We start from the raw sequence: 13,310 nt of genomic DNA on the forward strand, positions 1-13,310 counted from the left end.
TTTACAGTATTCTAGTTTAATAAATAAATAACCTAACACACTGTGTACTACGGCAGCAAGCCTGGTTCTATGTTCAGAAGCTTGTACTGGTTTGTCCTGCACGGTAGCCGAGAGAGGTCTTGAGGTTTTTGCTCCTCCTCTTCCTTCCAGCTACAGCCACAGGAAATTAATACCTGTTTTAAAAAAGAATCACAAAACAGCTGGATTATAACCCCCAAAGCATTCACTTTCTCTTTCCTCCAAGAGATGGTGGTGGGGTGGGGGCTGGGGAGAAAGAGTGTAGGAGGTTTCTCCCTGTTAGGTAAGTGAATGCATTTCATTCAATTAAACTGCGCTAGTAAAACGAATGCCAGTTCTTGGGAGCAGGAAGTTGCAGTGAAGCCCGCCAAGCTCCAATTACGTTCCTCTTGGGACACAGGCTTCTATCCTCACCCCAAACAAGGAGACAGCTCTGGAAGCTACTGAATTCTTGGATCTAGCAGAATCAGGGGTGCAATAAATGAGGGACTCGGCTGTCTTTACAGTGGTACCTCTGGTTACAAACTTAATTCGTTCTGGGGGTCCGTTCTTAACCTAAACAGTTCTTAACCTGAGGTTCCACTTTAGCTAATGTGGCCTCCCGCTGCCACCAGCGCACAATTTCTGTTCTCATCCTGAAGCAAAGTTCTTAACCCGAGGTACTACTTCCAGGTTAGCAGAGTCTGTAACCTGAGGTGTTTGTAACCCAAGGTTTGTACCACTGCACCGTTAAACTAGGCTTTTGTAGCTGGGGGGGCATTGCTCGCTGGACCTAGTTCTGTTTCCTTTATGCTGCTAAGTGGCTGCAAACTGTAATCTTTAACTGTAGACTGAGTCTATAATCTTCAGCCAAAATGCCTGCCATAACTGAAGATCTGGTACGTGCTCACACTGACATGACCTGGAGAAATATAAAGGCCTCATTGTGCCTTTATGGTCTCCTCACTACCTGCCCTACAGCCCAAAAAGCACAGACTCTGAAACAACCCCCAGATCTCCAGCATATACAACATTATATGTGGGGGGCAGAGAGGTTTCCTGGTTTTTATTTTATTTTAACAAAAGGGAAGTACCTGTAGTAGTTTGGTTTGAAAGGCCCGTGTTTATTTAGACCCAAGTATTTCGCTTGCTCATCCGAAAGCTCCGTCAGGTGTGCGTCGAATGTTGGGAGATGAAGACTTGCCACGTACTCATCTGAAAAGGGGAAAGCAGCCCTGGTTCAGTCTGTGTGGCTGCAGGAAGACCCCAACCTCCCACAATGCAAGTGGGCGGGATGGAAACAAAACTCAGCAAAATCCATAGCAGCAAAAAAACAAAGCAAAACTCAAAACACTCAGGACTGCCTCGGCAGTTAGCATAATCAGAAAAGCAACCAAGAGAAAACGGACCCCTCATTCCTAGATGGCTGGGATGATATATATGGCTGGGAGTTTTTAGATGCCAGACATGGTAGAGAAGCTAAAAGGCCACAGGCTCCCTATCCCTGATCCAACAGCAGTGGACTCGTAATCTGGTGAACCAGGTTTGAGTCCCCGCCCCTCCACATGCAGCTGCTGGGTGACCTTGGGCCAGTCACACTTCTCTGAAGTCTCTCAGGAGAAAGGGAAAGGAGATCGTTAGCCGCTTTGAGACTCCTTAGGGTAGTGATAAAGCGAGATATCAAATCTAAACTCTTCTTCTTTTACCACTCATTTCTTCAGAGACTGCAGACTTCCTTCCCCAGCCTCATCTCAAGGATTCTTGCCCCCCAAGACCCGGTCAGTGGGGGTGGAGTCAGTCAGAGGGGCTGGGGTTTGCGGCCTTTGTCGCCAGGTGACAAACGGCAGGCAAGCTGAAATGAGACCCTGAAGCTGAGCTGGACATGGCACTGACTGCTGCCGTCCGCTGCGCCCTTGGTGCTGGGACTGGCTCCCTCCACATTGGACTGTGTGGCCAGTTCATTCCTCCAAGGGCTATCAGCCTCCAGCTTCCTTTTGAGGACAGCGAGGTGATCTCTATTGCCACATAACACCGGTCTTGAAAGACCTACATTGGCTCCCAGTACGTTTCCGAGCACAATTCAAAGTGTTGGCGCTGACCTTGAAAGCCCTAAACGGCCTCGGTCCAGTATACCTGAAGGAGCGTCTCCACCCCCATCATTCTGCCCGGACACTGAGGTCCAGTGCTGAGGACCTAGTGGCGGTTCCCTCGCTGCGAGAAGCAAAGCTACAGGGAACCAGGCAGAGGGCCTTCTTGGTGGTGGCGCCCGCCCTGTGGAACAGCCTCCCATCAGATGTCAAAGAGATAAAGAACCACCTGACATTTAGAAGCCATCTGAAGGCAGCCCAGTTCAGGGAAGTTGTTAATGTGTGACATATTAATGCATTTTTAAGCTTTGTTGGAAGCCGCCCAGAGTGGCTGGGGAAACTGAGCCAGATGGGCGGGGTACAAATAAATTATTATTATTATTATTATTATTATTATTATTATTATTATTATTATTATTATTATTACTGCTTCCCCAGGAGCCTTGGGGATACAGCAGCAGCAGCAGCAGCAGGGGAACAAGTCCTGATGCTAACCTTCCTCCTGCAAGAAGCAGGTAAACAGGCAGGTGCCTTAGGGTGGAGTGTGATGGCTGAAGCTTACCCATTTTTTTAGGCAGCAGGTAGACGTCCTGCTTGTAGCGTCCTTCCGGGGCATTGTAGAGCTCTATCAATGCCAGAGCCTGGCAAACAAACGAGAAGAGAGACCGGGTTAAGCTGGATCTCTGGCCACAGTGGTGTAGTGGTTAAGAGCGGTGGACTCGTAATCTGGTGAATCGGGTTCGCATCTCCGCTCCTCCACATGCAGCTGCTGGGTGAGCTTGGGCCAGTCACACTTCTCTGAAGTCTCCCAGCCTCACTCACCTCACAGAGTGTTTGTTGTGGGGGAGGAAGGGAAAGGAGAATGTGAGCCGCTTTGAGACTCCTTAAAGGGAGTGAAAGGCGGGATATCAAATCCAAAAAAAAACCAACAACTCTTCACAGAACAAATCTACCCAACAATGGCTGCTCAAGTCGACCGGAACACCTGGTGGAGAGAACTAGAAGGGACCAGAAACGCCACCAGCCCACGATTCTATTCCACCAGCACCAAACTGTTTCCATTCCTGAACCTTCCCTGCACAGGAGCCAACTCTTAGGGGCCAAAGACTCTTTGCCCCCCAATAAAATATATTTGGGGTTGGGCCCCCCCAAAAAGTTGATGAGCATTGCCATGCAAATGGTGTGTGCCTGTGCTGTCTTTTGATCAAATAGGTGGGGTAGGGCTTACCTGCGCCCCCCATATTTTATTCAAATTGGCACCCCTGCTTCTCAGAAGAGGGACACTGAAGGACAGGAGTCAGGGGAAGAAGGCACTTCAACTGTTTCACACAAAGCCAGCCAGATCACAGGTTAAAATCAGCAAGGATGGCCCAGTGCTAAAATGAGCAGCTGTTCTGACTGCGGGTGAGTGAGGCATCCCTTACTCGCTCCAGACACAGCTATCAGGTAAACACACTGAATACGAAAGGAATCCATCCTATCATTTCTCACCCCGAGGAATTTTGCTGGGTCACAGATCTGCTCCACTCAGTATCATCTTGAACTGCGGGAGGCCTTGATAGCCCAGTGCAAGAGAACAGGGGGAATGGGGGCAGAGCATAGATATTTCAAAATGCAGGGGGTGTGGAACAGCAAGAACCCCTTGTCTAGAATGAGTCACAACTGAGGAATGGCAACAGAACTCCTGAAATACCCTTTGAAGGGAGTTCTTCTATGACCTAGCACTGTATACTCACTTAAACATTCTTTAAGTATCAATGACTTCCCTTCTTCTCTTTCGTTCTGCATACTATAAATCCCTGCATATTTTACATAAACCAAACCATTCGGTATTCCATTACGTGTGAATTCAGTTTTTTTTGCTGCTGAAGGTGCTAGGCAGGGGTGGGGAACCTGGGGTCCTCCATATGTTGTGGGGCTCAAACTCCCATCACCTGTGATCTCTGGCCACGCTTGCTATGAGACCATGGGTAGGCTAACTAAGGCCCGGGGGCTGGATCCGGCCCAATCGCCTTCTAAATCCGGCCTGCGGACAGTCTGGGAATCAGTGTGTTTTTACATGAGTGGAATGTGTCCTTTTATTTAAAATGCATCTCTGGGTTATTTGCGGGGCATGGGAATTCGTTCATTCCCCCCCCCCCAAAAAAATATAGTCCGGCCCCCCACAAGGTCTGAGGGACAGTGGAGCGGCCCCCTGCTGAAAAAGTTTGCTGACCCCTGTATGAGACCCTCATGCAAGGCACCCTCACTCAGTGCCCTTCCCCCTTGAACTGCAGGAGTTGAGGGGTGCAAAACACAAAGCTGCTGTTTGGGCTGCCTTTCTGGGTGTGCCTAACACACACTGAGAAGGGCATCTGACCTTTTTGGAGGGACCCCTGTGTCACCATTATGAAAAAGCACTGAAATAAACAGCCTCTTGACTGATCCAGTATATTAGTTTATTGAATAAGGTAAAGGGACCCCTGACCATTAGGTCCAGTCGTGACAGACTCTGGGGTTGCGACGCTCATCTCGCTTTACTGGCCGAGGGAGCTGGCGTACAGCTTCCGGGTCATGTGGCCAGCATGACTAAGCCGCTTCTGGCAAACCAGAGCAGCGCACGGAAACGCCGTTTACCTTCCCGCCGGAGTGGTACCTATTTATCTACTTGCACTTTGAGGTGCTTTCGAACTGCTAGGTTGGCAGGAGCAGGGACCGAGCAACGGGAGCTCACCCCATTGCGAGGATTCGAACCGCCAACCTTCTGATTGGCAAGTCCTAGGCTCTGAGGTTTAACCCACAGCGCCGCCCACCTCCCTAGTTTATTGAATACTGCCCCGCAAATCCCACTCACCTGGGTAGTCGCTGTTATTGACAGCACAAAGGTTGGAACTGTGGAGCAGCTCAGGTTCAGCAAGCGCCCCTGAAAGATACAAAAACACATCATTCCTGCATCCAATGCTGGGTTCTCCACCGGCAAGTTGCTCCTGACCTGCAGGGAATGCCAGCAATTCAGCTCCACCGCCAAACAGCAACAGGGGGAAGCAGCAGGAGCCCCCTCAGAAGGAAGTGAACTTGAACGGCTCTGTCTTTGACTCAGCAAGGCTGTTAGCTCTTGGGAGAAGATTCTAAAGCAGCGGTTCTCAACCTGTGGGTCCCCCAGATGTTGTTGGACTACAACTCCCATCATCCCTGAGCCCTGGCCTTGCTAGCTAGGGGTGATGGGAGTTGAAGTCCAACAACATCTGGGGACCCACAGGTTGAGAAAGGCTGCTCTAAAGGGTCAGCACTGGGAGGCCCCTCCAGAAGTGCACTAGAAAACCCCTGGCCAAGATGAAGGAAGAGCTCATCTTCTGAATCACTACACACAGGGAGCTGCCAGCACCCACCCAGCTTTTGTATATGACACCCAGCCTTCTTCAACAGCACGGTGCCCTCCAGATGTTTAGGACTACAAGACGTGCAGTCCAAAACATCTGGAGGGCACAAGTAAACAGCAAAGCTATTCCACCCAGTTTGGAAGGCCCTCCAGTGTTCCACAGTGGCTCCCTTACCTCTGCCAGCAGCACTATCCTCTTCCCGTCAGGCCAAATCACATGGTCTACCTGAGACCTCACCCGCTCCCATGTCAGCTCCGGGGTACGCAAGCTGGCCTGGAAGACAACATTCAAAAAGTCTGAAGTAGAAAGGGCCTTCGGAGTCAGCAGAAATTGTCACTGTACAAAGTCTCACTTGTTGTCAGCTGAGCGAGATCTAAGGTCTGCAGGGGGTGGGCCCTGCAGGACAACATGTGCCTTACACTTCGGCGGCCCCAATTCACCAATTCAGCACCGCCAGAGGCAGGAAGTAAGAACTGCTTTGCTGAATCAGACCACGGATTTGTCCAGTGCAGCCTCCCCCTTCTTCATCTTTAAAGCAACTGCTCTTGCGGCAACAGATCCCGTAAAACAGTTAGTGAAAAGCCACCTTCAGCCTGCCTGACTTGAAACTCCTGGCACTGAGCGTCATGGGACGACCTGGGTTGTTCTAGCATTGTGAGGGGATAGACAAAAGTCCTGGACTTTCTCCATCCCGTACTTACGTCTAGAAGTCTCTGTTATTACCCCTCTCTTAATCACCTTTGCTCTAGAGAATCCAAATGATTTTATATAAATGAATTGTGACTCACTTCACTCCATCGTTCTGAGATCCAGCTCCGAGGGCCTTCTGGCGGTTCCCTCATTGCGAGAAGTGAGGTTACAGGGAACCAGGCAGAGGGCCTTCTCGGTGGTGGCACCCGCCCTGTGGAACGCCCTCCCACCAGATGTGAAGGAAATAAGCAGCTCTCTTATCTTTAAAAGGCATCTGAAGGCAGCCCTGCTTAGGGAAGTTTTAAATATTTAATGCTGTATTGTTTTTAACACTCGATTGGGAGCTGCCCAGAGTGGCTGGGGAAACTCAGCCAGATGGGCGGGGTCCAAGTAATAAATTGTTGTTGTCATGAATTGTTAGGAGCTGACTATTGTGCTGATTACTGAAATTACTCTGAAGTTGTTTTCATAATCACTATTATTATTATTATTATTATTAAACCCAATTGTTATGTCTTTATAAAGCCCCAATTGTTATGCCACATTGCTGTCACCGTGAATCCACTCTGGAGTGCAGAAATGGCAGAAAATGGGTATATAAATATACTTGACTTTCTTGGGGGGGGGCAGGCAGTGGGGAAAAACCAGCCCAGAAAAAGGGCACTCCACCCCACTTTCCTGCAACATTTCTGAATGCAAGCCAGCAGCGCAGGCCAGTCCCCCGCCGGCAGTGAGATCAAACTGATGGAAAGAGCGCTTCAGTGGGTGTGTCTGGGGCAACAATATTTTGGCAAGCGCCCATTAGAAAACCAAACCAAACCATGATTCCAGGCTTCGGAGTGGATTGCAGTTGCTGTGGTATGGTGAAATGCTGTAAGGGCAAGTGAGGCAGGAAAATGTCGCCTACAATCCTGTCTCCTAAATTAGAGAGGTGCATGGGCACACCCCGACTCTGGAAAGGACAATGACAAAACCAGGAGCCTTGTCAGAGGGCTCCGATTACCCAGCTCCTCCGCTGACACTGACACACAGAGAGGCCTGGGCTGAAGGAACGTCAGTGTTTAGCAGCTGTTTACTGCAGAGGTTGCTTAGCAGCTAAATACAAGCTGGCATGCCAGCAGATGTCCTGACAGATGAGTGAGCGAGGTCCACTGCTTATCTCCCTGCCCTCCCGCCCAAAAAAACTTGGACAAGGCTGGTGTTTGCCTGGTTCCAAAAGAACAAATGTCAGCCCTCCCTATTGTGCTGTTTTGGAAAGCCGGGGGGGGGGGAGCTGTTCAGCACTCCCATCTGCCCCTACCGGTGAGAGGAAGGGTCGAAAAAGCACTCGATGAGAGCCTGGAAGAAGCATGGACAAGCGTCCTCTACACCACAAAGAACTCATAACCCACCTACTTTCAGCAGCCAGAAACACCATAACCAGACACTGGAGAGACCTGTCAGGAGTAAGCATGGACCAATGGTACCAAATAGTATGGGAAACAGCCCTACTAGAAAAATTAACCAATAAACTGACACAGGGACAAATAGAAGAAGACGTCTTCACCCCAGTATGGCTCCCCTTTATCACATACACAGCCCAACAAGACAATGACAATAATCCACCAACAGCATACAAATCAATATGGCGAACCTGATCCAAAACACCCACCCACCCCACTCACCCATGAAAACAAAGACCACCACAGCCAACCCCAAATGAACAACCACACCCTAGGCCAACCCCAACCTCTTTCACCACCAAAGGAACACAAGTGAACAGCAGAGAACCTGCACAAGCAACGCTGACACAAAACCCCACATATATATAATAGAAACATCGCCACCCACCCCCACCCATCTCCCCCCCCTTCTTCTTCCGAATGTCTCAACAAATGAAAATGATCTGTAAAAAATGTTACTTGGAGACAAAAAGAGAGAGAGAGAGGCATTGCACATACTTTTGTAAACTAAGAAAATCTTTAATAAAAATACATTAAAAAACCCAAAGAGCATTCTGAACGACCCACTTTGCTGGTTTAAAGGTTTATGTTTGCTTTTTATTACAGCAGCCGAGTAGTGCAGCCACAGCAGCCTCCACAACCCTTGTGCCCTCCAGAGGCTGCTGGGGTTCTGCTCCTACCAGCCCCAACCATCTCGGCCATTTGTCAGGGGTGGTGGGGATTTTACAGAGGGCACCAGCTTGGGGAAGACTAACTAATAGTCGTTGCTTAGGGCCCTTGTATCTACAGGACCGCCTCTCCTGGTCTGCCCCGCAGAGGACTTAAGGTCCATGAACAACCATAGTTTAGAGGTCCCGGGCCATAAGGAAGTCAGACTATCCTCCACCAGGGCCAGGGCCTTCTCAGTGTTGGCTCCGACCTGGTGGAATGCTCTGTCCCATGAGACCAGGGCCCTGCGGGATTTAACCTCCTTCTGTCAGGCCTGTAAGACAGAGCTATTCCACCTGGCCTTTAATTTGAATTCAGCCTGATCTTCTATTTCCTTTCTCTTCCCTCCCCCTCCCCTTTTATGAAGATCACCCGCTCTGAGACCCCACAGCTAATTCTCCCCTGGTATCCTCGCTGGCCCAAATAGGACTAATTCAGCCAGCTAGAGCCCTGGGGATTATCTAATGCTTATTAGATGGATTTCCCCTAAACTGATTTCTGAACTTTGAATTTTATTCTTATTCGTGTTTTTATACTGTATTTTATGCTGCTTTTACAATTAAGTGTTTTAAATTTGTTGTTAGCTGCCCTGAGCCCGGTTTTTGAACCAGGAAGGGCGGGGTATAAATAAAAATGTATTATAATTATTATAATTATAATTATTATTATAATTATTATTATAATTATAATTATTATTATTATTTCTGTCCAGGCCCAGGATACAAGTCCACACACAGCCATGAAACTCCCTTGGTGACTGTTGTGCAGCCTCTCTCTCTAAGCCTAACCTACTTCACAGGGTTGCCAAGAGGAAGGGGGGAAATCTGGTACTCTGAGCTCCTTGGACAGAATGAAAATGTAATAAAACCAGGCATAAAGTTCTGTTCATTATTAAGCATTATGTGTTTTTCTAGTTCAGAAGATGACACGCCCTCAGGAGGATAACCCCCACACAAGTGTTTCTTTGGAGCAGAACACAGGTATCTAGAAGTATCTACTGGCAGGATGGCAATCTTTCAGGCTTCAGAGAGCCAGTCTGGTGTAGTGGTTAAGAGTGATAGACTTGTAATCTGGGGAACCGGGTTCGCATCTCCGCTCCTCCACATGCAGCTGCTGGGTGACCTTGGGCCAGTCACACTTCTCTGAAGTCTCTCAGCCTCACTCACCCCACAGAGTGTTTGTTGTGGGGGAGGAAGGGAAAGGAGAATGTTAGCTGCTTTGAGACTCCTTCGGGTAGTGATAAAGCGGGATATCAAATCCAAACTCTTCTTCTATTGCCTATAGAAAAGCTGCTCTAGCACTCCCCTGAATTTGGATCCTGCTCTGCTAGCAAAGACGCAGAACCCTCCTTCGTTTCCCATAATGCACTGCATTGCAGGTAGAGTAGGGAAGACCATCCCTAAAGCCCTTTACTAGAGACTGGGGGGAAAAGAAAGCCCAGCTCTTACCACGTCAATTTCAGTGTTGGAATGCCCCATGTTACAAACGATGCAACTGTTCTTCATTCTGTCAAGATGTTCTCTGGTCACTACGTTTTTGTTACCTACAAACACACACAAAGAAACAAGATTTACAGTATGGAGTGCTTACTCTAAACCCCACCCTGGCTTTCGAAGAACGACTAGCACACACTGGGAGCATCTTGTTGCACAAACCCTGGTTGAAATGGAAGGAGCTGGGCCCAGCCCACCCTTCCGGGACACAGCCGGCTATGGATTTCCTTCTACCGTTCCATTAGGAAGGCTGCCGAAGGAGGTCACGCTACCATTTGCACAACTTAACCCCACTGCGACGCAAGCGTACCTGTGCAAGTGATAACAATGTCGACTTGCCGAATCACTTCGTTCAGTTTCACAAGACGGAAGCCGTCCATGCTGTGAGAAATAAGCAGAGAGAGACCCCTAAAACCCAAGCCCAGCAGAAAACACCCCCACCTGAAAACCGGCCTGAGGAACGCCCTCCCATCAGATGTCAGAGAGATAAAACAACTATCTGATGTTTAGAAGACATCTGAAGGCAGCCTTGTTTAGGGAAGTTTTTAATGACAGATGTTTTATTGTATTTTTAATCTTTGTTGGAAGCCACCCAGAGTGGCTGGGAAAGCCCAGCCAGATGGGCGGGGTAATACTACTACTACTACTACTACTACTACTGCTACTACTGTTGCTGTCATCGTCATCACTGTGAAGCTCCTGCTCTGCTGATGTTGAGCACCCCAGGACCACGCAGGATAGGGGTAGTGGGGAGAGAGTGGCAATTCCGTTTAGAGACGGGGTAGGCAACCTAAGGCCCGGGGGCCAGATGCAGCCCAATTGACTTCTCAATTCGGCCCATGGATGGTCTGGGAATCAGTGTGTTTTTACATGAGTAGAATGTGTCCTTTTATTTCAAATGCGGGTGATGAAGTCGGTGCTGCGTGTTATTTCCAGCGAAGGTATTATTGGTCATTTATTTCTGTTCTCTCCCCTCCCCCCAAAAAGCTTAGCAGCTTTGGGGCATCCCCCCCCCAAAGAAGCAAAGCAACTTTTGCTACCCCCAAAACTTTGGACAGCAGCTCCCCCCCCCCCCGCAAAAAAAGCTCAACTCTTGGCACTTTGTGATAAATACCGTATTTTTCACTCTATAGGACGCACCGGACCATAGGAGGGGGAGAACAGGGGGGGGAAATTTCTCCCCCTCTCTGCTCAGCGCCCCTTTAGCAAAGCGGCAGGAGAAACGGAGCCCCTTCCATTTCTCCTCCTGGTTCACTGAAGGGGCGCTGCGCAGAGAGGGAAAAGTGTGCAGCGCCTCTCCAGCGAAGCGAAGCCTGGAGAGCAAGAGTGATCAGTGTGTACCGACCCCTCTCGCTCTCCAGGCTTCAGGCGGCCATCCGCAAGCCTTCGGAGCGCAGCGGGAACTCCTGTGGGAACTCCGGGGGCTTCAGGCGGCTTCAGCGAAAGCAATGTGAAGCCTCTGGAGTGTGGGGGGAACTCTCCCTCTGCGCTTCGGACGCTTCACGTTGCTATCGCTGAAGCCAAGGAACCTGCATTCACTCCATAAGACGCACACACATCTCCCCTTAATTTTCGAAGGGGGGAAAGTGCATCTTATAGAGCGAAAAATATGGTAGGTGGGTTTTGGTTTGCAGTTTGGGCACTCGGTCTCTAAAAGGTTCGCCACCACTGCTTTAGAGTTACAAACGCCTTCAAAATTGGAAACTTTGGGTGTCTCCTAGCAGCTTCGCTCTGATCCATGTGGCTCTCTTAACTCCCCCCCGCCCCACCCTTCCAAAATTGGCTGCTGATGCATGGATGGCAATAGGAAGGGCCAGCGGGATTCAGTAAAGCAAGGGATCGAATCCTGTGTCAAGCTCACACCACAGGCTGACTGAAGACCCTGCCCACATTCCTCCGTAGCTTCAGCTCTTACCAGGCTTGCAGGGCACAAATGGGGTCGATCTCTGTCACGTACACAATGGAGCCCATGGCCTTCAGTGCGGCACAGCAGCCCTTGCCCACCTGCAGCGGGAGAGCAGAACGTCAGGAAAGAGGCACAGAGGACTCAACGCTGAAAGAGCTGGGGGAAAACAACAATGCAGCTCTACATTTTTGGGTCCTGTGGCGGGAGAAGCCCAAGGGAGGAGGGTCGGAAGATGTACTTTCAGCGCAATTAACCCAACGGCACCAAGCGTTTGTGGGTGGGGAGCTTAAGCATAGGGTAACTAGACACTAGGCCCAAGTGGGCAGCCGCATGCAACGGCGGAGAAATGCTTCTGTCCAAGAGAGAAGAAAGCCCAGGAGTGTTTAGGTACAATAAAAGCATGTCCAGGTACCTCTGGTTGTGAACGGGATCCGTTCCAGAGGCCCGTTCGCAACCTGAAAAGAGCACAACCTGAAGCGCTGTATCTGCACATGTGTGTGGCGCGATTTGGCGCTTATGCGCATGCACGAAGCACGATTTAGCATTTCTGTGCATGCGACAAAACCGGAAGTAACCCTTTCCGGTACTTCTGGGTCACTGCGGGACACAACCTGAAAAGACGTAACCTGAGGCATCCGTAACATGAGGTATGACTGTAGAAGAACCCAAGCAAGAAAGATGTTTTCCTGTAGGATAGGTTAGAACTATTCTATTTTATCTCACACAGAACCCTGGACTTCCCAAGATGAACAATGGTTCTACAACCCTGCAGCGTAGCAAGAGTGGCTTTCAAAGGGAATTTCTGCATGGGGGCTGCAGGACAGGGATGCCCCTTGGGAGCTGTTTATTCCATGAACCTGAAGTCAATGGACAAGCCGATGCTGCGAATTACATGTAGGTGGTGCAAAAAACAAAAACATGGACATGTGAAACATTCTTTTTCCTCCTGGGATTACAGAAGGTTCCCGTGCAGACGTGCCAGTTCAGTGAGTGTGCCACTGCTCCCCCGTAATCAGTTCTGTCCAGTAACAGCCGATCAGTGTTAGCGGTTCAGTCTCCTGTGTTATCTCACTTCCCCTCCACCCCGCAGAGAATGCAAAGGCGTTTGGCTGACCCGAGGACCCTTGTCTGTGCAACGCAAGATGGAGACGTGCAGCCACCTTGTGCTCTCAGAGATCGGAGGCCACCACTAAGCCAACCTGGTGCTTGCTCTGCAGGTGCCTCAAAATGCACACAGGCCAGTTCTGAGCCCTAACACCAACATCCCATATCTTAAGTCCTTAACAACTTGAATACAGAAGAAAAACAGGGGTGGCACTAATGCTATGGGATGCACTTCCTGAAATATGAAAGGCTTGATCTGTATTGGCATTCTGCCGGCTTTTGAAGATGCACCTGTTTATGCAAGTAGACCCTTGATCTCTCAACCTGTGTTTTATTGCATGCTTTAACTGTGGATGTTTATATTTTAATGCTCGTGTAACTGGTTTCTAGGGACACGGGTGGCGCTGTGGGTTTCACCACAGAGCCTAGGACTTGCCAATCAGAAGGTTGGCAGTTCAAATCCCCGTGTCGGGGTGAGCTCCCGTTGCTCGGTCCCTGCTCCTGCCAACACAGCAGTTTGATAG

At 49.6% G+C, this 13,310-nt stretch overlaps 1 protein-coding gene across 2 annotated transcripts in view; it reads right to left on the reverse strand.

Moving 5' to 3' along the window:
- The window catches only part of AHCYL2 (adenosylhomocysteinase like 2), a 94,463-nt gene continuing 81,153 nt past the window's right edge, over window positions 1-13,310 (reverse strand). For both annotated transcript variants that reach the window (XM_053404703.1, XM_053404702.1), the window contains 8 exons: window positions 11,692-11,780; window positions 10,087-10,157; window positions 9,732-9,826; window positions 5,618-5,716; window positions 4,918-4,986; window positions 2,647-2,725; window positions 1,092-1,212; window positions 1-173 (listed from right to left, as the gene is read on the reverse strand). In XM_053404703.1, coding sequence (XP_053260678.1) covers window positions 167-173; window positions 1,092-1,212; window positions 2,647-2,725; window positions 4,918-4,986; window positions 5,618-5,716; window positions 9,732-9,826; window positions 10,087-10,157; window positions 11,692-11,780 — 630 coding nt within the window. In that variant the 3' untranslated portion in view covers window positions 1-166. The remainder of the gene's footprint in view (window positions 174-1,091; window positions 1,213-2,646; window positions 2,726-4,917; window positions 4,987-5,617; window positions 5,717-9,731; window positions 9,827-10,086; window positions 10,158-11,691; window positions 11,781-13,310) is intronic.

This window comes from Podarcis raffonei, chromosome 10, assembly GCF_027172205.1.
Source record: "Podarcis raffonei isolate rPodRaf1 chromosome 10, rPodRaf1.pri, whole genome shotgun sequence".
NCBI lineage: Eukaryota > Metazoa > Chordata > Lepidosauria > Squamata > Lacertidae > Podarcis > Podarcis raffonei.